Source organism: Prionailurus bengalensis, chromosome E3 (assembly GCF_016509475.1).
Source record: "Prionailurus bengalensis isolate Pbe53 chromosome E3, Fcat_Pben_1.1_paternal_pri, whole genome shotgun sequence".
Lineage (NCBI taxonomy): Eukaryota > Metazoa > Chordata > Mammalia > Carnivora > Felidae > Prionailurus > Prionailurus bengalensis.
The window spans coordinates 4,380,714-4,408,713 of NC_057357.1; the positions used below are offsets into that span (position 1 = coordinate 4,380,714).

The window sequence follows — 28,000 nt, forward strand, 5'->3', positions numbered from 1 at the left end:
AAGGCCCAAGCGGAAGTGAGGGTAAGTCAGCGCCCCGGGCCCCCCAAATCACTTAGGCTCATTCGAGCTTGAGCAGCAGCAGAGCCAGACTTCCGTGCTGTGATCTTTGACCTGATGCTGAATAGGGCCGCTTCCGGGGAACCAAGGCCTCACCCAGGAGCCTTTGGCGTCCAGATGGCCCCAGGACCTTTGCAAGCCTGGGGCAGACCCCAAGCATGAGGGCTTGAGGGCAAGAACGTTTTTTCAGAAGAGCTCAAATGAGATACAATTCACATAGCACGCAACTAACCCACTTAAATTGTCCAGTTCAGTGGTTTTTAGTCTGGTGAGCAGCTCCTGCCATAATCAATACCACCCCTGCAAGCTGGCTCCCCCGCCCCACCCCTCCCCCCAGCCCTAGGCCGCCACCCACCCACTTTGTCTCTGTCCATCAGGAAGGACAAGGACGCTATGCGGAGATCTGAGGGGCTGGCCCTCCCAGGTAGGCGCTTCCCTGGCAGAGCTGTGCTGCAGGCCGGGGCGGTGATTTCTAGTGAGTTCTAGACACACAGGCTTACCTGCAGTCAGGGTCCCGGGCACTGAAGGCAGGTGTGCAGCGTATGGTTGGGGTGAGACCTAAAGGGAAACAGCTTCAAGAGAATAGCTTTAATTACAAAACATGCTCATTAAAACTCCAACTAGGGCCCTAACCCAGAATGAAAGTTTTGTAGGGAGAGAAGTAATTGGCGAACCCGGGAGCACCCTGGGGAGATGTCTGTTTAAAATCATGTAGCTTCCTGGTGTTTCTCCCAGGTAGGATACAGTCTGCCTCGGGATAATTTTTGGAAGAGTGAGTCAGGAGCTGCTTTTGAAATAGCTGTTACAGCAAATAATATGAAAATGTTTATTGTTAAACCCTAATTGGAAATGACTCTTCCAGTAGGAAATTGCCCTGTTTGAATCAGTTCTGGATGGTGTTCGATTTCGCTACGAATTTGCTGACCGAAATCCCTGGCCCACGAAATGTTGTGTTTTGTTTTACTGAGAAGTCCACCCGTGTGCGTGTTGTTATCTGGAATCTTTGGTTTTTGAACTGGAAAGTGCCTAAGAGATCATCTCTTCTGTTCGAAGCGTCCGCTTTTGTTAGCCAAGAACACCGAACGCCGTAGAGGTTAGGGCACTGAGCTCCCTGGAGGTGAGGTGAGGCCCTAAATCACCCTCTTCCTTCGCGTTGGCCCCCTGCGTGTCAGCCCACCACCTCTCCTGCACCGGACCGGAAGCGGTGCCCTCCCTGGGCGCCTCCATCACCTGCTGAGACTCGCCCTCTGGTCCTGCAGTGATGTAGCCCCGGGCCAGACCCTCCCGCCCGGAGCCTGGCTTTTCCCCGGAGCCTGGCTTTCCTGTTCCGGGTCCAGGGATCCCGCACCCCCAGCTCTTGTGTTCACCCGAAGCCCTGTTTCTGACATCGCCCCCTGCCTTGTGACCTCTGTCATGGGCCAAAGCCACATCCTCCCTCTGGCTGCCTGGACGACTCTAGTACACTCTGATCTCGCTCTGATCTCCTGTTAGCGTGGGGGCTTTCGCAGCGCGGGGCACGGAACTCTGTCCGCGCGCCCTGCTGGCGGGTGGCAGCCCCTCGCTGTGAGGATGTGCAGCTGCCGAAGGAAGGGACAGGAGAGGACGGAGAAGCTGTCTGCAAACGTTCCTTATCATCGCTTCCGTTGCCAACCCTGCAGGACGGGGGTGTGCGCGTGTGGAGCCCTCGGCCACGTCCCCGGTTCCAGCTCCTTCCTCCCCCCTCTGTTTCGGGGACGGCGGCCCACCCTCAGGCATGAGCCGGGAAGGATGTGGGCTCTGTGCCCTCAGAAGCCGACAGGCCTCCAGGTCTGGAGACACCACGGACCTCATCGTCATAGAAAAATGCGTGACGTACCTTCCTGGCCAAAATACCGACGAAGGAAACGTCTGTTGGGTTGTGGGAGAGCTAAGGGACGTGGAAGCGACATCAAACGGTTCAAACCGTGGCTTTTGCAAGGAGAAGATTACAGAATATTTTGAAATGGCCGCGGGTGGCCTTAGGCAGAACCGCGGGGGCGATGCTGACCTGACGGGACAGACCGCCCCCACCCCCACCCTGACGTGCTGGCGTTTAGACCGCATCCCCCACAATCAGCCCGGGAGCAGGAAACCGCGTCAGAATCCCCTCGTTCTGGTTTTAGGTTCGGAAATACAGACCTGGCGCCTGTGGGTCAGAGCCTTGGGAGTCTGCGGCCTGGCTGCGGGGTCTCCCCCCCCTTGGCCGAGACTCCCAGCCCCTGTGCTCAGGTGTCTCTGGAAGAATGGGTCCTGGCCGGTCAGGCCGGTTTGCTGCCGGTCTCCCCGTGAGGCGCAGGCAGCTTGGCCGTCGGAGCAGATGCCTGCCTACGTCGCTGAGTCGTTTCACGAGAAGCCGTCCTCCCGCTGCAAGGCTCAGGAGTACCTGTGGGCTCTTAGTGGGCCCGTTCGCGGCCTCGCGTGGTCTCAGGACCTATGTTGACCTGTTCTTAAATCTCACTTTTTAAAAACTACTTGACTGAGAGGAAAAGAGGGCGTTGGCCGCGTCCATGGCAGTTTGGAGGTGTATTTGCTGGGTAAACACCGGTCCCGAGTCGGAAGTACGGCAGGAGGGGGCCAGCAGCCGGCTGGCGGTGGCCCGGCACCATTGCCCCCGGGGCGACCCTGACCCGCGCCCGAGCTGTGATTCGCTTGGCGCGACGGGAGCGCCTTTCTGAGACTGTGGCGCATGCGTCGGGGGTGGGAGCTCACGTGTGCCGCCTCCAGCCCCCCCGCCGCACCCCCCCGCTTTTCCCAAAGAGCCTTTTGTGAGCCGTTGCCACCGGCGAGATTGCCGCGGGGGTGTGCGGGCAGCCTGCTCTCCTTTGGCCCTTTGGGTCTTCGCTTCCGTTTGTGACTTGTTGAGGGTCCGTCCGTCTAGAAGGCAGAGGGCGCTCTGGATGAGTGATGTCTGGATTTTAAAGGCAGACATTTCTCGGAAGGAGGCCACCCTGGGTTCCTGTGACACACGCGCGCGCGGGCGCACGCGGGGTTTGACTGGGATGCGCGAGGCTGAGTTTGCTTGCGCGCAGTCACCTGCCCGCAGGAGAACCAGGGCCCAAAGTCCGGCCCACGGTCCCGTTTCTCCGTGAGGCTCCCGCCAGCCTGGGGAGGGGGCCCTGCCTCTTCTGTCACGCTTCGTAACGTCTCGCAGCCGCAACGTGGGCGTCTGTGTGTCAGCTCGCCGTGTGAACGGTGACCGTGGCTTGTCAGTTTGCAGACAGGCGTTGTCTGCGAGCCAGTGAACCCCCCTCAGGTCCCCCTGTGGCCATCCCAGGGGAGGGGAGGTGGCTCTGTGTGTCTGAAGCTCTGCTGGGGACCCGTCGGGGTCTGTGTCTCTCTTCACACGTGCAGGGAAAGAAGAACCCGTGTCCGTGACCGCGACAGAAAGAGGATTTCTGGTTCGCTCTGTGAACCCAGAGTGACGGATGGTGGGGGCTCCGTTGCTTGGCGATCCAGAACCCTCCCCCCCCGACTCTCCGCCCTCCTCCGCATCTCCCGCGCTGACGTGTGCTCCCCCTTCCCTTGCAGGTGCACCCTTCGGTTCCCTAGCACGGCCATCAAGATCCAGTTCACGTCGCTGTACCGTCAGGAGGAGGCCCCGGCGTCTCCCCTCCGGCCCCTCTACCCGCAGATCTCCCCTCTGAAGATTCACATTCCGGAGCCGGATCTCCGCAGCCTGGTCAGCCCCGTCCCTTCCCCGACCGGCACCATCAGGTGAGCGGCCTGCCCTGGCCTGTCCGCGGGCCGTGAGCCCTTGCCATGCGGTCCCCGTCACAGAACCAGGGTCCCTGCACCCTGACAGTCTGTCTGGGAAAGAGCAAGGTGACGCGGGTCACCCAGGTCTCCTACAGCATCCTGTGTCTCTCTGGAAAGCGGGGCGTGGATGGAAATTTTGAAACTATTTTAAGTGCGTCCAAGGGACCTGACTCCTTACAGAACCCTCTGGAGAATTCTCTCGTCTGGTGAGGGAAGAGTCACTGCCTCTTGACTCACTCTTTCAGGCGGCAGCCGTGTGGACGCGGGGCTTGCGTGAAAACAGGCACAGGTGTGAGTTCTTTAAAGACTGAAAACGTTGCGAAGTCGCCTGTGCGTACCAGGATTGGAACTTTGTTTTTCTCAATTTTATTGGTGAGGTTTCAGGATTCTCGTCCTTGGCACGGTGCACAGAGGACCCTCGGGCGGAGGCCGTGGGGGATCACGCACAGAGGGGCGGGTTGGGCTCTCGATTCCCCGTGCCACTCAGGTCCTGCCCTCTGCTGTGTCATTGCAAAGCCCAGTGGAAGACGTGTCTGAGGGTCACCGTTTAACACAGGTTGAATGAAGTACTTTGCTGCTTCATTGGGGACATTTTCGGCGAAGCTCGCTTTCTTTTTCTTCTTCGCTGCGTGTGTGGCCCCAGGGGTGCAGTGACCCCCGTGTCCTCGGTGCCGTGCCTCGGCTCCCGCACCGGTACCTTCCCCTGCGGCTGCCGCCTTGGTGACTGTGTCAGCCCTGGGAGAGGCAGGTTGTGGCTTCGTCTTGCCGCGAAGATGGTTTTGCTTTCACGGGCCTCCCGGCGGGGTCTCGGATCCTCAGGGGTGCCTCTGAGCCACGCTTTGCAAACCGCCACGGCACGGGCGGGCCCTCTGCCGTCCCGGCAGCCTTCCCTCACCGCGCAGCCACACTCCGGCGGGCCTGGGTTCTGGAGCCGTGTGCCGCTCGGCCTTCGTGTAAGAATCATGCCCCTCTTGCGCCTTCTGTCTTCCTGCTGGGACGTGTCGGTCGTCAGCTGGGAACCGTTTGCACTGAGCTGGCGTCGAGTGCGTTGCCTGCAGGGCCGGCGAGCAGGTGTGTCTTTCTCTTACAGAGAGGATGGTAGGGGCAGCGTTGAACCTGGCCTGGCCTAGAACCCAAGGCTGGGACCTGAGTTCTGCTTCTGGCCATGTATCCAGTCAGCGGGAGCAGCGGGAGGGGGGAGTCGCTGAGGCCAGATCTGCAGGCTCGGGAGAACCACGTGTGTGTTGGGTCCTGTGTTCAGCTCCGTCCACACCTGCCCCATCTCAGCCTCGTCCTGCAGCTCTACAAGGAGGCTGCCTCTTCTTCCGCCCCTTCCAGCTTTCTAGGATGGCCCTATGGCCCCCTTCTAAAACCCACCATTGAGCGCGTGATCTCGTTGTTCTTTCAGACAGCTCACTTGAATTTAACCTAGAACGTGGGTTTTTTTCTTTAAAGTTGTTTTATTTTGGGGAGAGAGAGAGAGCGTATGAGCAGGGGAGGGGCAGAGAGAGAGAGGGAGAAAGAGAGAAAGTGAGACAGCCAACGGGGGAGGACAGAGGATCCAAAGCGGGCTCTGCGCTGACAGCAGCCAGCCCGATGTGAGGCTTGAACTTTCGGACCGTGAGGTCATGACCTGATCCGAAGTCGGACACTTAACTGACTGAGCCCCCCGGGCGCCCCTAGAACGTGAGTTTTATGCTCCCGCTACGAAAACGTTCCTACGCTTGCTCGTATGTGTGTAGTTCATACCGAGATTTGAAAAGGTCACGGGCCGTGAAGTGACGTGGCCACTTTGGGAAACAGACCGGCTCCGCCTCACAACGTACCACGTGACTCGGCGGCTCGGTGGAGCGTGAGGTCCGGGCAGACACTGCACACGAGGGCTCAGGGCACCGTGAGTCACAATAGCCCCAACAGGAAGACGACGCAGCTGTCTGTCAGCTACGGAGTGGACAAATTACAGCGAGGAGTGTCCTTACCGCGGAGCGTTACTTGGCCGCAGACAAGGAGCGAAGGACCGATAAGCTGGTATGACGCGGGTGGCCCGTGAAAACAGGCAGATGCAACGTTGGCAGGAGACGTCTGGAACGGACGGATCTGGAGAAAACGGAGGGCTGCCGGGGGCCTGCCACCCGTCCCGGGGGTCCTTTGTGGGGTGACAGAAGTGCTTTGGAATCGGAGAGCGGTGAGGATTGCGCAGCGTGGGAACACGGCGCAAACCACTGAATTGTACGCTCCGGACGGGTGAATGACGTCTCCCTGACGCTGATACAGGGACGTAACACGGGCTGACACCTCCACCCAGCTGCCCCTGACGCAGCAGTGGGCACGGCGGCCGAGGGTGTTCGGTGCCCACGCTGCTGGCAGCTGAAGGCTGGTCCCGCCGTGGGGTCGGGCCGCGGAGGGCCTTGGGCTTCCGGCAAAACCAGAGCAGGCGGTGGGCGTGGGGTTGTTGATAATCGGTTCATAAGCCAGCCAAATGGATGCTTTCGAAGGAAGAAAAATGTGCTGCTTTGTACCTGGAGGGCTTCAGAAAATAGATGTATTTTCCAGTAGTGTTCCACATGAACGCAGTAGCCACCCGGGGAAGCTGTTCAAGCCCGTGCGCTGACTTTGCTTCTGTGTCAGAAGGGAGGTGGTCCCTCCCGGAGCAGTGGAGCGGTTAAGACAGGCTCCTGAGGGGCCGGTCCTGGGCTGGGCCCCGGTGGCTGTGTCCCCACCCCCCAGGAGAGACTGCTTCTCTTTTTCATCTGGCAGGATATTTGGGGGAGAAAGTAGTCACTTTGGGACTGGCCCTCTCCGTTTTTGGCCTATGAAGTATCACAGAAAGGATTTCTGTTTACATTCATTTATCTCGGCGCCGCGGAATCCAATGGAGTGTTTAGAAACCTTGGGGCCCTTGCGGTTTTGCTAGCCAAGATCCTGTTCAACTTTGGCCAGTGCCGGGGTGGAGCCTCATGTTTACAAACACCAGCCACCCTTCCCCTCCTCCCTGGGACGCCCCCTCCCTGCAGCTGGGGGGGGGAGGGGGAGGGGACGAGGCTGGGGGCTGTCAGCCTGGGGCCCCGAGTGAGCAGCCGTCACAGCCCCCGTCCCTCCTGACAGCACAGCGGGAGGAGAGGATCCTCTTCTCCTAGTTTGGTGTGCCTGTGTCCCCGCTCGTGCCATTGGCCTGTGTGCCTGGATCCCTGCCCGCCCGGGCCGCCTGGGGGCCTCTGTTTGGGTTGCTTTCCTCCCTGGACCTGGTTTTCCAGCACCCTGCCCAGCCAGAGCCCCTGTCTCCTCCAGGGTTTTCCGAGTGGAGTGGCGAGAGGCAGTCCCTGTAGGAACGTTCTCGATTCTTGCTAATAAACAGCCCCCGCCCCGCCCTCTGGACCCCGCCTGCCTTCCTTTCTGTTTGGCCTTTTTCTGCTTCCCTCCCCATCCCCCCCACCCCCCCCCACCCCCCCCCCCCGCTGGCTAGGGGGTGTGGTGCGCCTGTGGTTGGGTTTTTGCTTTGTTTTTGGGCGTTTGTTTGTGTTGTGTGGGGTGGCTTTTTGTGTGTGTGTGTGTGCTGATGTACTCCACCCAGAAAATGAATGAAGCTCTTTGAAATAAATTCTGCTGTCTTCAGCAACATTTTATTGACTTTTTTTTCTGCTTTGCAAAGAAGTGGTGTTTTCAGGAGAAATTGGTTAATCATTTTCTGGGTTTTACAAAGCGAGAGACCAATCTAAAAAAGGCTCTCAGAGTTGAGTTTTGGGGAACGTGCCCACCAGAAGCCAGAGAAAAGGCAGCGCAGGAGGAGAGGGGCTAGTCTTCCCCGAGAGCCAGCCTCAGGAGCTGTCCCTTTAAGAAGGCGCTTCTTGAACTTTTTCAAGGTCGAGACGGAAACCAGAGCAGTTTGTTTTGTGGAGTCTGGCGGAGTCTAAGCTGCCGCTTTCAGAACGAAACCACCTTTAACCGTGGTCTTCGATCGCCAGTCCGCCTCGTCACTGGATAGAGCTCGGCCGCTCTCCGTCCCCGGGAGAAAGGCAGACTCGGGCCCTTCCTTGGGGTGACGTTTCCTGCGTCAGGGTCACAGTCGGTCACGGCTTGTCGCCACAGCCTTTGCACGTGCTCCGGCACGACCTGCGGATGAGTGTGGCTCTCCACTCAGGCCAGCAGGGATCCTGGCCGGCCGGTCGGGGAGCCCTGTCCTCTGTGGCCCATCTGGAGGCCACTTGACCTCCGAGCACCTGTACCTGTGGACCTCACACCCCCACCTTTCCCTGTCTGAAAACTCCAGGGAAATAAAACTGGTTCATCCACACAGAAAGGTGGGCCCTCCCCGTACTTTATGTTTTCCCTTCTGCCGAAATCCGGGCCAGGGTGTGTTTGGGCTCCAACATGTCGAGAGAAAGTTCTTGTCTTTCCCAGGGTGGCCGTTTCCCGGTTCTCAGGGGGGGCCCTTTGAAGGTTCACGCTTAATCCCGGCCCCAGCCGGCTGTGTGCATAAAGGCTGGCTGTGTGCACAAGGGCCGTGTGCATAAGCGGCCTGCTGTGCTGCTGCTCCCGCGGGCACGTGACCTGGGGACAGGGCCCTGCCCAGGCCTCACACGCGGGGAAGCAGGAAGCGGGAAGGACCTGGAGGCCTGGAGCTGAGGGGGACGTGGGGGTGGCTACCCTGCAAGGTCCGCTCGAACCGGGCCGCCCCTGGGACGTGCACACCAAGTTAAGTCCCGGCCGAGGAGCAACTCAAGCCGGTTCGCTGACTGGGCACCGGGGCAAAACGCACTGCAGAAACCAGGCGGGCCCTTGAAGTCGCCTCCCAGGACTTCACAGCGTTGCGTTTACCTTAATCGCTAAGACAGGTCTCAGAAGCTGGCCTCTGTGGATTTTCTTCGCCGGTTCTTTCGCTTCTTGCAGATTACAGCAATGCCGTGTAAGCGTCACGCGGAGCTCAGACATCTCAGGGAGCGCAGGTTCCCCGCATCGGCGCTCCCAGGACGGGGGCGTGGCGTGCACCTGCGCCAGACGTTCTCATGGGGGCTGCTGTCGGTCAGTCCTCCCCACGAAGGCCCCGTGCGGCCCAGTGTCCTCCGCACGACCTTTTCCCCTCTCGCGCCGGGTCTTGGGAGACTTTCCGCGTCGCCACACCGCAGTGGCCGCACGAGTGTTTTGTGAGTTCCCTCCTGGGCGGCATCCGAGCCCTTTCCGGTGTCCTCCTCTCAGGGGCCGCACCGCGGTGGTCTCGCGTTCCGAGTCATCTGCGCATCTTACGCTGAGGCAGTGAATTTCTCAGATTTGGTTATTTTGTTTAAGGTACGCCATTCGGGGTGCCTGGGGGGCTCAGTTGGTTGAGCATCTGACTTTTTTTTTTTTTTATGTTTATTCATTTCTGAGAGGGTGGGGGAGGGTGGGGCAGAGGGATGGAACCCCAAGCAGGCTCCACACTGTCGGCACGGAGTCTGATGCAGGACTCGAACTCGTGAACCGGAGCCGAAGTCAGACGCTTCTCTGACTGAGTCGTCCAGTGCCCCGGTTGAGCATCTGACTCTTGATTTCAGCTTAGGTCATGATCCCAGGGTCGTGAGATCGAGCCCCACGTCAGGCCCCGTGCTGAGCGTGGAACCTGCCTAAGATTCCCTCTCTGCCTCTCTCTGCTCCTCTCCTGCTTGAGTGCACACCATCTCTCTCTCTAAAAAAAAAAGTGAAATAAAATAGGCTCTTTAAGAGTCACGAGCCACAAGATTTTAAGAACAGTAATGAAAACAGGAACTGTTACCGACGCTCACGCCAGGCGTCTGAGGGCTGGACGCGCGTCTGCCCTTCGTGTCCACCATGACGCTGGGAGACCCAGGCGCTGCCGTCCCCGCTCACAGATCAGAAACCGAGGCCCAGCAGACTGTGTACAGCGGGCGAGCATGGTGTTTGGCTGGTGCCCACAGGGATGGTGCTGGCACTAACTGGTTTCCGTTAAGCTTTCAAAAAGCCGGTTTTTATCCGGGGAGGACGTGAGGTGGCAGACGAACTGAAGCGTTCCGCACGTGGTGACAGGAGCACTGGCCCGGCCTGGCCCACCGCGGTGGCACCGTCGTGGCCGTCCTGCCCCCACCCCGAGCGCCCTGCCGGTTTGCTTACCTCTGCGTGGTCCGCGACGCGGCTCTCTTGGCTTCTCGGGTTTCGGCGTGTGCCGCGTTGACCTCCTAGCTGGAAATCGGGGTTCTGTCGTGCCTGCCCGCCCCGTGCTCCCGAGAAGATGACACCAGGGCTGTGGGTGCAGTGGGCAGCGGTGCTTTCCGAGTGGGCCGGTGGCAGCTCCAGCCCCCACCGTGCCCTGTCTGGGCGCTGACGGTTCTGCCGGGAGTCTGTGTCTGGTGCTATCTCCACGTCCCTGTGCCCAGCACGGCCACCCTCTGCCCCGCGCAGCCCTCACACCTGCCGGGTTCTTCCTCAGGAGCCCGGGCTCCCTCCGCCTGGACCCAGCCTGGGGCACCTCTGACCTTGACTCCCTGTGCCCAGCAGTTCTCCCCAACCTGCTCCTTGGTTTTAGTGGAGAACGTCCCCCGGTTGCTTCCTGGGAAGGGAAGGGGTACAGGACAAGTAAATGTAGGAAATCATCATTTTTCTTGGTTGCGCTACATGGAGAATTCTCAGTGGGACACATTCTTCCCTCGGAATTTAAAGCCATTTTCTGGCTTTGAGTGTCGCTGTTAACGAGTCCGGTGCCCCTCTGGATGCTGACCCTTTTAGACCTGACGTTTGCCCTCTGAGCGCAAGAGTCCGTGGGTCCGTGACGACCTTACTGTTTCCAGGGGGCCTCCGCTTGTGTCCTTACCCCCTCTCCCGCCTCTCCCGCCAGCTTCCTGGAAGGCTCTCCCCTCCCATCCTTCACTGAACTTCCTTTTATCCTCTTTTTAAGATTTTAAGAGCGTTTCCTTGCCCCTCGAAAGTGCCTTAGCAGCCTTCCCACCGCTCGTAAATGCGGTCTGTGTGCCTTTCTGGGGATGAGGTCAAGGCCACACTCCACATCCTTCCATGTGCGGACATCCTGGGCTGACCTCCTGTCCGATTGGTCTTTCTCAGCTTGAATTCTTATCGCCACAGTAAGATGCATTTTCCCATCAGGCTGTTCCTTCTTTTCCAGTATTTGTAAACATAGGACGCAGTGTCATCGGCAGCTGTGACCTGCGTGGTCACAGAGGTCCCGTTCCAGGCCTGGGCTGTCAGAGCCAGTCTGGGTTTGCCCTGGCGAGACAGTGGCCCCAGTCCAGGGTGGCCGCCACTCAGCACCTTAAGTCTCTCTCGCCTGAAACAAAAATGTGACTCAGGAGCACTTTTCCCATAAGAGGGGGGTCGATGAGCAGTGGACTGAAATGCACGTTCAGCTTCATTTCCACCTTTAATCTCGGGAACAACAGACACTTGTTTTATGTGACGCCTGGTAGGTCACGGCTGCTGGGACTCCGCTGCTGCTCTCTGGTGCTCAAATTCAGATGTCCCAGGTTCCTGGGCAGTTGGGGACACCCCCCCCCACCCCACCAAGGGAGCAGTTCTTTGCTGAAGTCTGGCATCCGAGGAGGGCCCCACGTGTCCTCTCTGTCCCGTCCCTTCTAGAGATACACAAGTGCGTTTATACTTTAAGAACTTTTTCCAGGTTCCCTGGCTGGCTCAGTCGTAGAGCACACGACTCTTGATCTGGGGGTCATGAGTTCAAGTCCCATGTTGGGCCTGGAGCCTACTTGAAGAAGGAGAAGGAGAAGGGGAAGGAGAAGGGAGGAGAAGGGAGGAGAAGGGAGGAGAAGAAGAGGAGGGGGAGGGGGAGGGGAGGGGGAGGGGAGGGGGAGGAAGAAGAAGAATTAGAAGAAGAAGAAGAATGCTTTCCAGATTTTGCTAGTAGGCAGGGAGATTTTCAGTGGGGTAGGCTCCAGCTCTGGTATGGGGCTCTGAATGTCTGGGTGGGTTTCCCCAGGGCGGGAGCCTTGCTTTAAGCCCAGGCCCCCAGGCCCCCACCCCACACCTGCCCCTCTGAGGCCTGTCCTTGAACTGAACTTTGCTCTGCCTGAGGCCTCCCTAGGCTCACGTGGCCTCTCTCTGTCGTCCTTCCCTTCAGATGGCGGTGTGAGATCAGGGCGGCCGGGTACCAGGCACAGCCCTCTCGGCCGAGGCGGCCTGCGGGGACAGCTGATTGGGGCTCACGGAGAAGCTAGCTGCTCTGAGGCCGCAGGGCTGTGCACACAAACACACGTCCGCCTGGGACGGGCCTGCTGGGCAGCTCTGGGCCAAAACCTGCCCCTCTGCGTGCCCCCAGGAGCGCTGGCCAGCACGAGCCGCCAGGCGCCGCCGTAGAAAGTGCTACGGGGCCGCCCCCACTTCTCCTTTCCGTGAGCCTGCTTTTGCTACCCTATACGTCACTTCCATTTGCAATCATTCTTTGGTGAATGACAGACAGCCTTTTCTCTGAGTTCAGTGAGTTCAATGCAAGTTTTCTATAGTCTTTCACAAAACGGTGACTTGGGACGGGTGGCGGGAGCCCGTGGGCCTAAGCCCACGGGCCGCTGTGTGTCCTCTCCACTGTGAGGGCGGCACGCGGTTATGGGTCCACCAGCCACCCGGTCGGGTGTGAATCTGTGTCCGGGAGGTATGTTTCCGGGTCTCGTCCCTCGTGCTCTAGAGGAAGATGCACCGTTTGGCTTTATTTGCGTTCAGGTCCAGACGGGGCGTGGAGTGTATCTGGGAATGACGCGGGGTTGATGGGGCTGCCTTTGGCGGGTGCCTTCTGTGCTGCCGCACCGTTTGGCAGAGTGCAGGGCAGAACCTTCGGGAAAAGTCCTCACGTCGGGGTTGCGTGACCGCTGAACCACCGCCTGGTGCCACGTGGGGTGACTGTATTTGAGCAGCTGGGTTTCGAGTATGTGAACGTGGCACCAGTGACATCCTTTGTCTTCCCCTCACGCCTCATGTTGTAAGTTTGGGGTCTGTGTATTTGGTTCCAAATTCAATTAAGAAAAAGTTGCTTTTTTTTTAATTGTTTCCTGCCTTTACCAAAGGGAGACAGACCCGTAAGCCGGTGGTTGCTGTCCTGGGCCGGGGGGAGGAGGAAGGTTCTGGACACTGAGGGGCAGGACACTCGGGCAGGGAAATGGGGCTCTGGATGGTTCCTACTGGGGTACTGGCTTTGCAGGAGCTCTCCTGAAGCCGGGGGCCCGTCCGTGGTCTGGTCAGGTCCCAGCAGGGGCACCTTTACCTGGGCTTGTCACCCACTCCCGGTGTCATTTGTTGCCTCTGAAAATTTTATAACAGAACTGGTTTTCAAAATGAGAATGTTGTTGTAGTTTGATAACCAAAGTCCACCTTGTTCACGAGAGCACTAGACCAGAGCCCGCCGGTGAGCCGGGCCGGACGGGCTCCAGCAAGGAAGCGGCCGGGGGCCCTGCAAGCCACTCGGGACCCTCCGGGAACGAGAGTGGCCTTGGGCCATAGGTGGTTCCACTCACAGCCAACGTGAGTGACAGAAGTCGAAGCGGTGGCCGTGGCTCCGGAGGAACTGGGGAGGGCCCGACCGAGAGGTGCTCACGCCCTCTCTGAATGCCACGGCTCCCCAGCCTTTGCCCACAGCGCCCTCGTGTGGGCCCGTGAGCGCCCGACAGCAGCCACGGGCAGGGTCAGCCCGGCAGTCTGCAGTGGGGACGGGGGCCACCCGGTGGCCGTCCCGGAAACCTGCCCATCAGGGCCCACAGCTGCCCACAAGCAGAAACTACTGCTACGCTGGCCGTGCGTGGACACGAACTGTCTCTGGTCACACTTGGTCCAGCCTTTTTCAAAGGGGAGGTGCTGTGTCACATAGAGAAGAAGGGGGTCAGAGTTTCTGTCCCCCTGCATCACCCAGGTAGGTCCTGAGATCCTGCACTGCCAGCCGTCCTTTTCGGGGTCAAGAACTTAGGACGTGTCGTTTCTCTCCACAGCGTTCCCAACTCCTGCCCGGCCAGTCCACGCGGAGCGGGGTCCTCCGGCTACCGCTTTGTTCAGAACGTGACCTCAGACCTGCAGCTGGCCGCAGAGTTTGCCGCGAAGGCCGCCTCAGAGCAGCAGGCGGACGCGTCCGGAGGGGACAGCCCTAAGGTCTCGGGACTCACGGCGCATGTGGCCGCGCGGCGGCCGGGCGCGGGGCACGGAGTGGGCACGGAGGCGCTGGCGTGAAAGCGAGGCGCCCCCGGGGGGGACGGGACGCTGCGGGAATAGCCCGCTTGCTGGCGGCACGTTTGGGCACCGTGGGAGCTACTCTCTCCCGCCCTGCACCCCCTTACTGTTCACCCTCGTCCCGTCTGCCCGTGATGGGATGGCTTTGGGGCGTTAATTAGTCTTTGAGGAAAAATGACAAGTTTTTCCTTACAGCTGTGTATCTTGGCTCATTCCCATCTGATACCTGTTTTGAAATCCTTTTGTAGAGGAAGTGAGAGATTTCTGCGTCTTCCCTGCGTGGGGCAGGCGCGGGGCACCGCTCGCTCGTCGGGGAAGCGGGTGGCGGTCGCCGGGACGGGGCTAGGCGGGCACGCCGTAGCCGTCGGTCCGTGTGGGAAGGGCGCCCTGCCGGAGGGGCCGTGGGCGGCCGGGGCGTGGACGCCCCTCTGGAGCCGCCGACGCGCTGACCACGTGCTGCCTGTCTCCTCAGGACGAGTCGAAGCCGCCCTACTCCTACGCTCAGCTGATCGTGCAGGCCATCTCGTCCGCGCAGGACAGGCAGCTAACACTAAGCGGCATCTACGCCCACATCACCAAGCATTACCCTTACTACCGGACGGCTGACAAAGGCTGGCAGGTGAGGCCTCGAGCCCGAGAAGCCGGGCTCTGGGTCCGCTGCCCCGGGACAAGGGCGCCCACGGGCGGGTCGTGTTCTGAAAGCCCGAAAGCGGTACAGGGGTGTCCTCGTCGGTGACCTGTGGTCTGTCTCCAAAGAGCCGCGGCCCCTGGGAGTCGAAATAGTCTTCTGTCCCTCCAACGGCCAGAGCAGGGAGGGGCGATACATATGCCTTGTTACGTTTCCACGCTGACCCCCCCTGGTAGTCCCGAGCTACTTTGGAAATGGGCGCACACGTGGGCCCAGACGGCAGCCCGCGGGCACGGGGACCGTCAGACCTAACTGAGCTGTGTCTCACTTGTTTTGCCCACGGTCGCTGTTTCCCGCTGGCTACTTGATTTAGTACAGGTTTCAAACCTGACATACGCCTGGCCTATGGCTTGTCTCTCTGTTCCACTTTTTCTGGAAAGAATGCTGTGCTCGATTTTGATAGAAAAAAAACTCCCACCGTGCCTTTGCACTTGCCAGTAAAACACAGTTACCTTGCCGGCCTGTGGAGCGCCCTCGCTGGCATCACCTCCGGGCCGCCCCATCATCTTTGGTCTCGTGCCTGTTGCGTTCACATACGGAGTTTGTTTTGCCGCGTGCTAACTGGCGAATGTCTCTGCTTGTCCACAGAATTCAATCCGACACAACCTCTCTTTGAACCGCTACTTTATTAAAGTCCCTCGTTCCCAGGAGGAGCCTGGGAAGGGGTCTTTTTGGCGGATAGACCCCGCCTCAGAAGCGAAGCTCGTGGAACAGGCATTCCGGAAACGGAGGCAGAGGGGCGTCTCCTGCTTCCGCACCCCCTTCGGGCCGCTGTCGTCCAGGTAAGCCTCCGGGCTGCCCCTTGGTCAGAGGCCAGCTTCCACAGACGGCTCGTCACAGTAGCGTTTTGGGTGCTTTAAACTTGTCACCTGTATTTCTCGAGCGAGACTGTCTGAGGACCGGTGAGGTCTGTAACACCAGAGTGAGTGGACAGCTCGCTGCCCCTCTGACCTGTCAGCTCTCAGCAGCCAACACTGTGACCGAAGTAGAAATTGGAACAAAGGCGATGGTCACGTTGGTGAGGTCGGAATTCGGGACGTTTGAACGGAGCTCAGATTTTCCGGATCCCATGTTGCTTGGTAGGAACGTGGAGAGAAATTCTGTGAGAGTGACAAGGGTTAGTTTGTGGGGAGAGTACCACAGGCCCGACCACGGAAACATCAGCCGCCCTTGTCCCACGCTTCCGCGGCCAGAGGCCACGGGGGCGGCCGGGCGCATCCTCTCCTCCAGGCCTGTCCCGGCTTCCGGGGCTTGCTGGCCACGACCGGTGCCCCCCAGGCTTGTGGGAGCATCACCCCGACCTCCGCCTGCATCATCCCGCCCTGTTCTCCCCGGGCACGTGCGTCTAGAGTGCCCCTTTGAGGGCTCTGGTCACTGAGCTGGGGACCATCCTAGTGACTTCATCCAACTCCGTCACTCTCGTAAAGAGTTGACTCCAAGCAAGGCCCCCTTCTGAGGCACTGGTGGTTTCTGGGGACACAGTTCAAACCCTAGCGGTGACCAGCACTACGTTTCACTTGTAGATGAGCCTGTCCGCCAGCTGGGGCAGTGGTTATGGGGCTGGCCTTTTGCCCCCAGCACTGCCCGGAAACCCCGATAAGGAGTGTCTGTGGGAGGGCGTGGGGCGGGCCTGCCCCGGGGTCACCCTGGGAGTTAGGGACGCCATCTCGTGACAAGGCACAGGGGAGTGGCAGGCGGGAAACCCTCAGGCCGGGAGGGCAGCCCAGCACGGCTTCCACGTGAGCTGTGTGTTACGGAGAGGGGGGCCTCTCGTGGCTGCAGAGCCCGGGTGGCCGAGGAGGGAGGCAGCGGGTGTGTTTGTGCTGGGTGGGAGGCGGGCAGGAAGCAGGGTGCGCTTGGTGCAGGGTAAGGTCCTGCTAGAGAGGGCTGACGACCGTCACAGGCTCGGGGACTGGGAGGGACCCAGGCCGACTACCGGTTGGAGCATGGGAATGAGCAGACAGGGTCCAGGCCTGGGTTGGAGTCAGACGAGCCAGCTGGCAGATGGGAGAAGCAAGGAAGACTGGGGGCCCGGGGGCGGGGGACAGGGTGCCAGGTCCGTGCCCGGGGAGACCAGGGTGCCGCTCACGAGGGAGTTTATGGTGATAAATGAATGCAGAGTGAAGGCCACTGTGTCCCCCAGCTGCACCCAGGCAGTCCCGTCGTCCTGCCTCTGAGGGTTTGTGTTGACCCTGTGACTCAGCTCACGGGACATGAGTCCCTGTGCTGCGTAGCCGGTCCTGGGCCAGCCTCACTGGCAGGAGCCAGATGGGATCGCCGTTTTCAAACCAAGAGAACGGTGGTGGAGGGAGCAGCCCTTCCTGCGAGATGAATAGCCTGTAGGTGTGTCCTCTGTCCTGGTGGGGGCTTTGTGCCCATCCCGGCAGAGCTCGTGATTTTAACACGGAACACTGAGCCACTTTTGCGGAAGCCTGGCGGGTCCCTTTCAGGAAGTAAATGCTCTGGAGCGTGGCTTTTGCTGGGAAGCCACGAATAACGCGGCGTCCTCCCGTTCGCCGGGTTCAGGGCCCGGTTGCCTTTCCGTGTATCGGACAGCATCGTTGTCGGTGTTGGAAACTCTCCGCGAGAACAGAAGAGCGTCAGGAAAAGCTGGCGCAGGTGACGTGTGAGACGCGGATGCGCCGACGTTCACGTTCAGATGCCGTCTTCGTTCCTCGCCCCGCGTGCTTACCGCCGTGCTCCGTTCTCTCGTTGCTTCCGTAGGAGTGCTCCAGCCTCGCCCACCCACCCTGGGCTGATGTCCCCTCGCTCTAGCGGCCTGCAGACCCCAGAGTGCCTATCTCGAGAGGGCTCGCCCGTTCCACACGACCCTGACTTCGGGTCAAAGTTAGCTTCTGTTCCAGAGTATCGGTATTCCCAAAGCGCACCCGGTAAGAGTGGTTTGGGGCCTTTACACGACGTGGCGGAAGTGGGCCTCGTGTGCGCAGGCTCAGCGGCCGTGCTCCTCCTCCGTGCAGGTTCTCCCGTCAGCGCCCAGCCGGTGATCATGACCGTGCCTCCCCGACCGCCCAGCCTGGTTGCCAAGCCCGTCGCCTACATGCCCGCGTCCATAGTGACGGCGCAGCAGCCCTCCGGCCACGCCATCCACGTCGTGCAGCAGGCTCCCCCTGTCACCATGCTCAGGGTGGTCACCACGTCCGCCAGCTCCGCCAACGGGTACATCCTCGCCAGCCAGGCCTCGGCAGGAGCCGCCCACGAAGCGGCGGGCACAGCCGTGCTGGACCTGGGAAGCGAGACAAGAGGTGAGGCAGTCATGTGGTCCCCGGGCCGGGCTGGTGCCCGGAAGGTCGCCCGTCAGCCTGGGCTACGAGGCTGAAGGCCCGCGTGCTGGGGACACGCGCTCCCTCCGGGGGCCGAGGGTTCTCAGGCTGCTCCTCCTTGTCTCCCTGCTGCGGGTTTCTTGGGGAGCGCATCCTTGTAAATCCGTGCTGTTTACCCTCCTCGGCGGTCGTGCCTTCGGGTGTACGTGACCCCGAGGAAACGGTGCGGGGCTGTGGGGCTTGAGGCCGTGGCTGGGGTGGGGGGTTGGGAGGTGGGGGGGAGCATTGCTCTGGGGCCCCCGGTGGGGCGTCCTTGGAAGTCGCTTAAAAACCGCTACAGGTTCCTACGGGAGGCACGTTGGGCCCAAGGAATAACGGGTGCTCGCGAATGCAGCCCGTGGCACGGAAGATGCTGGCGGGAGCCTGACTCCGGGGCCGCCTCCTCGCGGCCCCCACGCCTGTTGATCGCGTCATAACGACAAAGGCGTCTGGGGAAGGAAGTCTGTGACTCCAGATGCAAGCCTTTTCGTTCCACATGATACCGTCTCTTCGTCTGTTTTATGTTTCGGGCTCCGGCAGTGTTTTTCTAAAACCCTATTCATCGTTTTTCTCGTTTCAAATGTATTTCGTCGGTAGGATTTTTCTTTTGAGAAAAGCGTTTTCCCCAGCGCCGATGCCTTAAAGCCGCAGTCCGATCCCCCCCGTAAACAGACTTCCTGCCGCGGCTCGCGTGGGCATGGGCGTGGGCCGCCGTGGCGGGCCCGCGGGGTTCGCACACACTGTATTCCTGCAGGCCTGGAGGAGAAGCCCACCATCGCCTTCGCCACCATCCCCGCCGCTAGCCGCGTCATCCAGACGGTAGCCAGTCAGATGGCCCCGGGGGTCCCCGGCCACACGGTCACCATCCTGCAGCCAGCCACTCCGGTGACCATCGGTCAGCACCACCTACCGGTCCGGGCCGTCACTCAGAACGGGAAGCACGCGGTCCCCACCAACAGTTTAGCCGGCAGCACTTACGGTGAGGCCCTGCCCGGCCCCTGCCCCTCTGCGCCCGGTCGCTCTGCGCGGAGCGCCTGCCGTGCGAGAACGTCCGGTCGATCCCTCTGTGCCCTCGGCGCGGGGGACTTGCCGGTCAGGCCGGGGCCAACGCCCTGCCGAAGGCAGAGTCCTCACGGCCCAGCGCTCACACCCATGGGGTCGGAAAATAGACGGAGGTGGGCGGCGAGTCCCGGCGGGAACTGAAGCAGGGGTGCAGCTGCAGGGAGGGGGCGGGGGCCCCGGGCGTCCACAGAGATCAGCAAGAGGAGGGCCCCCAGGCGAGAGCAGGGTCAGGTCGGGGAGGGCGCGGCCCTCGAGGCCCAGCCGGCGAGGGGCCGGGATCCGGGTGCCCGCGTGGTCGGCCCGGCCCTCCCGCAGCGGCTCCCCGTGTGCCGCTCTCGGCCGTTCGCCAACGCGCACCTCTCTTTCCTCCGCTCCCAGCCCTCACCAGCCCCCTACAACTCCTGGCGGCCCAGGCGAGCTCATCCACGCCAGTGGTGGTCACGCGGGTGTGCGAGGTGGGGCCCGAGGAGCCGGCGGCGGCCGCGGCCACCACCGCCACCGCCCCGGCCACCGCTGCCTCCGCCGCCTCTTCCACCGGGGAGCCCGAGGTCAAAAGGTCGCGCGTAGAGGAGCCCAGTGGGACTGTGACCGCGCAGGCCGGGGTGATCACGGCCGCCGGCCCGCAGGGACCCGGAACCGGGGAGTGAAGACGCCTGCCTACGGGCCGAGTGGGACGCTCGCCATAAGGGATTCTGGAGCCAGGCCCTGACCGCCGACCCCCTGCCGCTTGCGGACCGCGACAAGAAGGCTCCACGGTGACCTGCGCACGTGCCAAACGGACAGGACGGTCTCGGCCTCCACCCGCACCTGGACGCACTCGTCCTCCCTGTTCTGTCTCCTGCCCCTGCTGTGGTTTAAAACAAAACACATAAACAAGTTCAGACCGCTGATTGTATGATTCGGGAATTCTTTGTTTTTATTTCCTTCTCTCCTGCACCGTCTTCGCTCCTGGGCCCGTGGCCGAGGGCGTGGGGGACGAGGCCGCGGCCCGGCGCCCGGAGGAACGGATCACGGGCAGACTTAGCCGCGAGCAGAGGCGAGGCTGCCGGAGCACCCGTGGCCCCCGGAGGCCCAGACGGAGGCCGTCGTGCAAGGGAGGGGACGGCAGCGGCACGGGTCCTCTCTGTGGCGGATTGGGAGTGCGCAGGAGGAAGGCAGGCGCTGCCAGAGCCCGGAGCGTCCCGTGGGGTTTTCTCCCTAAAGTAGCGACACAGAAAGCATTGGCATTAATCTGGGGTGCGGGGCTCAGGCTTGGCTTTCTTATTTTGTTGAACCGGTGGGATTCAGGCTTCATCTCAAATCTGAGATAAACACGAAAGGAAGCAGGTGTCTGTGAGGTCTGCGTCTGTGGACAACGTGACGGCCGTAGGCCTGGGCTTCTTACTGGCATTAATCCTGTGACGAGTCAATCCTGCCGCTCTGTCTGCTAACTTCAAGAAAGATCGACGGCCTCCCGGACTGGCGTTCGGGGCGGAAAGCTGTGTGGGTGGGAGCAGCCGAGGGTCCTCGTCCAGAGGCCCCGAAACCGGGAATCGGCGAGCCCTGTGTCCTCCGCGGGCCTGAGGCCCCGGTGCCTGGACGCCGTGGGACGCACAGCGCTGGCGGGTGCCTCTCGGATACCGTCAGCAAGTGGCGGTCGCTTTACCACTCGACACGTACCTCCTGCTGTAAGTCAGGCCGTGTCCTCTGCCCGCGGCGCCGGGGCCACACCGCCCCTGTGCTCGGCTCTTGCTGCCTCCATCGGTCTTGCCTGCGACCTGGCCGCGTGACCAGCGAGTGACGCCAGGCTCCCCGGGACCGAGGCCCTGCGCTCACAGACGCCCCGTGCCTCCTGGAGCCGTCACCACAGCCGTAGGTGAGGCCGCCGCACTCCTGGTTTATAGCCCAGTTTGGGGTCCACGTTCTAGCTCTTCAGCTCCTCTCGGAGAACATTCTCAGGAAACGTCAAGTGGTCTGTGAAAAGCGACTCTAAACTTGGCCGGCCGCCCCAGCACTGGTTTTTCTGACGGTGGACACCGGGCCCTGCACAGAAGTCCAGCAGGAACAGTTTTTCTTCCTGGAAGTCGCCTGTCCTCAGCATCGGTCTCCAGCCAGCAAAGCTGCCTCCCCAGGCCCCCCCCCCAGCGGCAGCGACAGGGAGCGAGCTCGGCCCCTAAAGCCCCCGAGAGAAGGAGCGGGCCTGGTGGGCCGGGTCAGGCGCCAGCTCGGAGCGAAGGAGAAACCGCAGAACAGTCTCGAGGCCGTTCAGGCAAGACGGGCTTATGTGCCAAGCGTGGCCGGGCCGTGGCCGGGGCGGGCGGACGGGCTCTGTCTCACTGCCGTGGTCGTCAGTCGCCGAGGACAAATACAGAGTGTCCTCCCGTCCGGCCTGTGACACCTGGTCCGACATTCTTCAAGCCCCAAACCGCTTGTGTCTGTGGCGCCAACTTCAACTGGGAGAGAAGCTCTTCTGTGAAGTCCCCACCCGCTGCCTCCGGTGACACTGGGGTGGAAGTGGCCGGGCGTGCCGTCCTCGGTGATGGGAAACCGCACTGTGTTCCGCGTTGGCGATTTCTGTTTCATAAACTCTGTCCTTTGCCGCAGCGTCCGGTGTGTGCGTGAGAGGGCAGGTGGGGTGGTGGGAGTTGCACTGTCTGCCCCTTGCGAGGGCCTCACCTGGGAGGATCCGAACCCAGGGCCTGCCTTCAGGTCGGCTGTCAGGAGGTCCTGCCGAGGGGACTGTATCTGCTCACCGGCCGGCAGGACGGCCCCAGGTTTGCCCCCGTGGGAACGCTGGGCCGGCAGCCTGCACGGGACACGCAGGACGGCGTGGGCGCGGACGCGGGACAGCGTGGGCGCGGGAGAGCCTCGGGCCTTCGCCGGGTCTGGTGAGTCTGGCACCGACCTTTTGCTTGCCCGGCTTTGGAGACGCTTTGGTTTCCGTTCATTTTGGGGGATGACCCACCCCATGTTCGGGCAGTGGTTCCAGGAGAGGGAAGACGAGAGAGGGCAGGGTGTCCATCGGTGGGTTCTGCCTCGTGGGGAGCTCACAGGACTGAGAAGGGCAGGGCTAGGCCTTGGGGGAGCTGCCCGTCCGGGCTCACAGACGGTGGGCGTCTGGGTGGGTTCACGGTCCTCTGACCCAAGAGTGGGCCTGCTCCTGCCCACCCTTGGCCTGGGACTGGTGGCCGGAAGGCTGAGGGCAGCCTGCACCTGGGGACCAGATGCACCTTAGAGTGAAAAGGTCGCTCTGTGCCCCCAGAGCCGACCGAGTGATGGTCTCCCCCCCACGCTGGAAGCAAGAGTGCCAGGCTATCAATGACCAAGGCACCGCGACCCTCAGAATCTTGGCCACGTGTGACCCGCCACAGGTGTGGGTTGTAGAGGGTGGGCCAGCCCCCACCAGTGGGGGAGAAGCGGAAACAGCTCGATCCCGGCACCATCCTGTTGTCAGTGTGGTCTCAGGGGTCTCAGAACCTTCTCTTTGGTCACCCGGGGGGCCCAGGTGCGTGTGAAGGGGGCGGCCAGGCAGGTGTGCGGGCTTTGGGAAGGGCCCGCCTCCCCTGCATCGTGACACAGGGCACTCGGGCCCCCTCCCCCTGGTACCCGGCTTCCCTTCTGTCTGCTGCTTGACCTCTCGCCCCGTCGACCGGCACCAGATGCAGGAAAACACCCTCTCTGCACAGGAAGGAAGTCACAGAAGTAACTACTCAGTAGCTGAGCGTTTCCCACCTGGACGGTCTGGTGGGCAATGGAAGGAAAAGGCCTGTACCCAGAGCTCACGGGCCGTGTCACAGGGCCCAGTGAGTGCCACGGTGCGGGGCACAGAAGGCCACAGAGGCACGGCCCCTGCCACCGTAGGGTGGACCTCACGAGCGGTCCGCGTCTTTCTTGCCACGGACGCCGTCCTGAGTGGTGCAAGGACAGGCTGAGGCAGAGCGTCAGCGGCTCCGGCAGATGTCCTTTTCCACCTTCTCTGTCAAGTCGTAAAGGTAACAGGGCTCACATCCCCCGGTGAGGTTAGACACCTGCCAGAACTGCCCCCACCCCTGTCCTGGGACACAGCCCTCTCGGCCTCGGCCCACGCCCTGGGGACCGCAGGACCGATGGCCGGGTGCACTGAGCCCCGCGCTGGGGGCGGGGGGGGGGAACGGGTCCGCGTGCTTACAGCCGCTCCCGTCAACTCCCCGCTCTCGGTCTGGTGGGTTCACGTTCAAGGTTTGCGGTCTTCCCTTTGTTCTCTGTTTAACAGCCAGGCCAAATTGCGAAGGTGACGAGGGATTTCTGAGTCACTAACATGACTATTCTGTGATTCTCGAGCTGGCGGGGTGGGGGTGCCGCCACGGCCGGGGGGCGGGGGCCCCGCCGCGCCCCGATGGGTTCAGCCGGGACCTCCTGGTCCCTTTCCTGCTCCTCACCGGGGCTGGCGGAAGACCAGTTTGGGGCCGTGGGCATGATTCGATCAGTGCTCTCCTTTCCTCTGAGACTGGGTCTCCGTGGAGCATCCAGAGGGAGCGCACAAGGTCGCTCCATTCAGAGTTCAGGAGAAGAAGGCGGGCCTTTGGTCTTGGGGTCAGTTTCTTTATAGAGACAAAAACAGGCCTCATTTGAAAAAAGATGCTTAGTTGAACGTGTGGTTGAACGTGAGAAAGCGTCAGGGAAGAAACAATGTTCCCCGAGCTCTTAGAGCCCAGAAGTGAGTCCCGTGGGTGTGTGTTTCTCCAAACGCCTCACATTCCGCTTTGCCCTCCAGCGACTGCGTGCGGGACGCAGGGCCATCTCGGGGGTCACACAGCGCCGCCCCCCGCGCCCCTGAGAGGCGGTAGCTCCCCCAGAAAAGGGGTCAGGGCAGCTGTGCTCACAGATGCTGAGGGGATCGTGAGCTGCTTATTTTAGGCACCGCGACTCTCCGCGGGTCCCAAGAGGCAGAGCTGCTAAGAGGAAGCCCGGCCACGTGGCCGCCAGTCCCCACCAGGCCCCCCGACCCACAGCCCCACTGCTAGCTTGGCTTAAAGCAAAGAACGTCTCCTCCCAGCCCCCCCGCAAGCCGCCTTTGTCATACCTCAGCCTCGAAGCAATATTTTCTGAGAAGAATGTAAGTTTGTCCGCGTGCCCATGTGGGGCCGCCCTCCGGACGGGCCTCCACAGGGGTGGCCGCGCCCGCAGTCTCTTGCAGGGTGTCTGTCCCTCGTTTTCAGCTTGTTTTCCAGTTTTATACGGTCCTTTCCTTTTACGCATTCTGTCCCGAGGCCTCGCCTCCCGCGTTAGGTTTTAAATGCTCAGGACCTGGCCGGGTGGGTCCTCGGCAGCCCCAGGAGCTGGCCGAGGTCTCCACTGTCGTCCCTGGTGCCGGCTCCAGGACGGGACTTTGTGACGCAGCCACAGGCGCGTACTCCAAACTGAAATAACACAGGCCCGCTTGCCCGGCTGCGTTTGAGGAAAATCGTTTTGCTCCTGCATTGAGCGAGGCCACCGCCTGTCCCGCAGAGTCCTCAGGGGCCCCAGGCCGTGTGGGGCCGTCTCTGCCAAGGCGCTCGGCAACCCCGGCTCGGCCCTGCGGCCACTTGGAGGTTCGCTCCACGACCTGCCTCTCCACCGTGGCCTAGGAGGTCCTCGCAGAGGCACCAGGGCCCCAGGAAGAAAATAGGGGTGCTGCCTGCGCCCGCTCCCCCCAGGAGGGGGGACACAGGACAGCTAAACGGAGGTCGGACGTCCACAGGATCACTTCTGCGAGCCTGACGGACCCCACGGTGCCTCCGCCACATAAGAGCGAGTGTCCGTGCCGGCTGCTTGCGGGAGGCCCGGCTCCCGTCTAGACAACGACCCCTGCCTCCACCCCCCAGACACGCCTGGTCCCCGGGACGCTGGAGCGCAGCCAACTAGTGGTTGGAGGCCCTCCTGCCGGTCGCTCCCGATCGGGGCTTCCTCTGAAGCTTTGCCCGCCGCCCGGGGCTGAGGCTGCGCTGCATTGCCACACAGGATTGGGAGGAAATTCTTTGCGTTAGTGAGGCTTGGGGACCCCGTCTCTTTCAGTTCTCCTAACCGCTGGTTTTGGCCGTGAGGATTCAGCAAAGAGTGAACGGAGCAGTGACTTCATTTCTGGGCATGTCTGTCCCCGTTCCTGGCACCTGCTGGCATCTGGGTGCACTGGGGAACGTGAGGGGCAGGCCCCGGGGGCCGGCGGGAGGCGGAGCTGCCTCCCTCCGCAGGTTCTGGTCTCGTCCCAGGCGGGCCGGCGAGTCTCCAGGCGGCTCTCTCCTCTTTGCTCCAACCCAGGTATTTTAGGACTCAGATGATAATTGGAAGAATTCCGGCTTATTCTCTTCGGGAATCTCTTCTGGAATAGTTTGCTCATTTGATTCATCTGAATATTTATTGGTGGTTTACTCTGCGTCAGAAACAGTAGAAAGTGCTGGGGAGGCCAGGCCCGGGAGGGATGTGGCCGTGTAGACAGGCCACGTGCCCTGGGTTGCTGTTACATCGTCTGGCACGTCGCACAATGTTTTCCTTAGCTGCAGTGGCAGGGCTGTTCCTCTGAGCTGTCTCCCAGAGTCCCGAGGCGCCCAGTGACCTGTCGCCCCGAGTGCTGAGCCAGCTGGCCGCACCGCCAGAGGGCCTTGACTCGGGTGGGTTTTCCCCGCACAAAGTTAACCAGCGTGAAGGATGTCAACCTGTGCCTGCTGCCTCTTAAGCTCATCACGTCTAAGTTTCTGTGTTAACTGACCCAGATTCCTCCTCCTCTCCTTTTTTAATCCACAAATATGGGATTTAAAATCAAGCATTTTAAATTTGGCCCTTCCCTGCTTCCCTCGCAGCTCTCTGCCCGGAAGGCTTTCTGGATACCCGGATACTTAATTTACGCGGCTCAGTCTGTATTTCAGGATGGGGTGAAGGAGGAATGAGACAAAAGTGGGACCCAGACTCTCGCCCGGATCAGCCCCGCAAACCCCGTGCCCGCAGCACGGCCCGCATGATGAGGGATTAAACCAGTACAGAGGCTTATTACCTTCCCTGTAAAGTGACTTGGGGGGGGGCGGGTGTTGGGGGTGAGTGCACGCGTGAGCGTGTTTGTACAGTGGCTGTCTGAAGTATCTTTTCACCGTATGTTTCATCATCAGTGCTTGAAAAGCGGTGGTTGCCCACGCAGTGGAGACTTGGGTTCTGGCACGCTGGACGGGAAAGTGGCTTGTGCTGCAGGGCTCGGCTCCCTGGGCCCGCCGCGGGCGTCCGTCTCTGGGAAGCCCTCCCGGGAGGGACCCAGATGCCCCGGCAGGTGGCAGACGGCCCGCGGTCCCGTCCGCTCCCGTCCTCGGAAAGACGAGAGGCCCACCTCGCTGGGCCTGCCTGCGTTATCGTTTCAAATGGGATACAGTATTTTTTTAATAAGGAGCCATACTTTTTTTTTTAAAAAGTTTGAGATCTGAATGTGATTTCTAATTGTATCAGACGTTAATGTTTTAAAGCTATAACAAAGTTGCAAATTTCTACTTTTTGTTTTCCATTTATTTTAACTGTCCTTTTATCTATTAAACTGTTGTATGTGGATGGGGAAGTTCTGTTTCTCCTCTTAGCATTTGTTTCTATAACCAGAAATAAAATTATATATTACAGAAGTGACCCGGGGCTCTGTGTGGTCCTTGTGAGTGACTGCTGAGGGACAGATGGGTGGACACCCAGCCACTGTCTGCTCCCTGGCGCGGGGGAGGGGCGGGGGGGGGGTGCCTGACCCCAGGGGGCCGTTCCTGGGGAAGGTGTGTTTTCTCCCACTGTGCCCGGTAGCCCTTTCCCGGGAAGAAGCCAACGGACAGGTGCCTGTGATTCCCTGGCCTGGCCTGGGCCCCAGGGAGTTCCTTGAGTTCCTCCACCGGCTCCCAGGCACCAACCGCGAAGCTGGGGAAGCCCACCGACGCCCGTAGCCGCCTCGCGGGTGGGCCCTCGCACCCACCGGGGGCGGAGCCTGGACAGACTTGGGTTCACAGTTCAGCAGGGGGGGGCTTCCGCCTCCAAGAAGCCCTGTTTCTTCATCTGCAAAATGGGGGCCCCTGCCTCACAGCGTTCTGTGCATTAAAGGCCATCGTGCACGACAGCTGTGGTGAGAGCCCCCCCCCTTTGCGAGCCCGGCCGGGTTTACGATTTCAGCCGTCGTAAGAAGGGTGCCAGTCCTGACTTGGGATTTCATAGAAACGTGCATTTGTCACAGACACATCTTTGGTCAAGGTTCTCCAGCGTTTGTGCACGTGACCCCGTCACCTCGCCGAGCCAAACAACTGGCCTCTCTCGGGTTTTGCGGTTGCCTGCGGTTGTAACTGAAGCTTGAACCCTGCTTTCCTTCACCTTACCCCACCGCCACCGCAAGATGCTAACTGTAAGCCTGAGCTCAACCTTAACAGAGTCGGGACATTTCAGGATTTTGGCCGAATGACGGGCAAGAGTGAGAATAAGCTCTGTGAGCTGCGCTGGCTAGTTAGCGTCCTTCTGAAACGTGTAGCTTTTTAAGTCTCAGTTTGTTTTTCTTTAAGTTTTTTAAAATTGATTTATTTGGGGAAATAGAAGGGGAGAGGGGGAGAGAGAAAATCCTAAGCAGGCACTGCGCCGTCCGTGCAGAGCCCCATGTGGGGCTCGAACTCCCAAACCGTGAGATCGTGACCTGAGTCAAAATCAACAGTCAGACGCTTAACCGACTGATCCACCCAGGCGCCCCAAGTTTCAGTTTTGATCAAGACGACCATTTCTCACCAGTAAGACCTTAAGATGCCAGTCTACACAAATGGAAACGTTGTTGTAAGAAGCAGTCAAATATCACCCTTGGGAAGGTGCTTGGGGTGTGTGTGCGCGGGGAGGGAGGGAATGGCCCCGGCACACGGCCAAGCTCTCGGTGCAGGCGAAGCCAGCAGGCGCACCCCCCTCAGACGACAGACTGCGTCCCGGCTGCGTGCACAACTGCCAGAATCCGGAAACC

The 28,000-nt window shown here is 60.9% G+C and overlaps 1 protein-coding gene across 1 annotated transcript in view; it reads left to right on the forward strand.

Annotated features, from left to right (window-relative positions):
* Window positions 1-26,658, forward strand: part of FOXK1 (forkhead box K1) — a 70,763-nt gene extending 44,105 nt beyond the window's left edge. The window contains exons 2-9 of the mRNA XM_043559582.1: window positions 3,604-3,789; window positions 13,758-13,914; window positions 14,465-14,611; window positions 15,269-15,462; window positions 17,405-17,571; window positions 17,659-17,943; window positions 18,755-18,979; window positions 19,441-26,658. Of these exons, the coding sequence (XP_043415517.1) occupies window positions 3,604-3,789; window positions 13,758-13,914; window positions 14,465-14,611; window positions 15,269-15,462; window positions 17,405-17,571; window positions 17,659-17,943; window positions 18,755-18,979; window positions 19,441-19,709 (1,630 nt within the window). The 3' untranslated portion in view covers window positions 19,710-26,658. The remainder of the gene's footprint in view (window positions 1-3,603; window positions 3,790-13,757; window positions 13,915-14,464; window positions 14,612-15,268; window positions 15,463-17,404; window positions 17,572-17,658; window positions 17,944-18,754; window positions 18,980-19,440) is intronic.
* The last annotated feature ends 1,342 nt before the right edge of the window (window positions 26,659-28,000 follow it).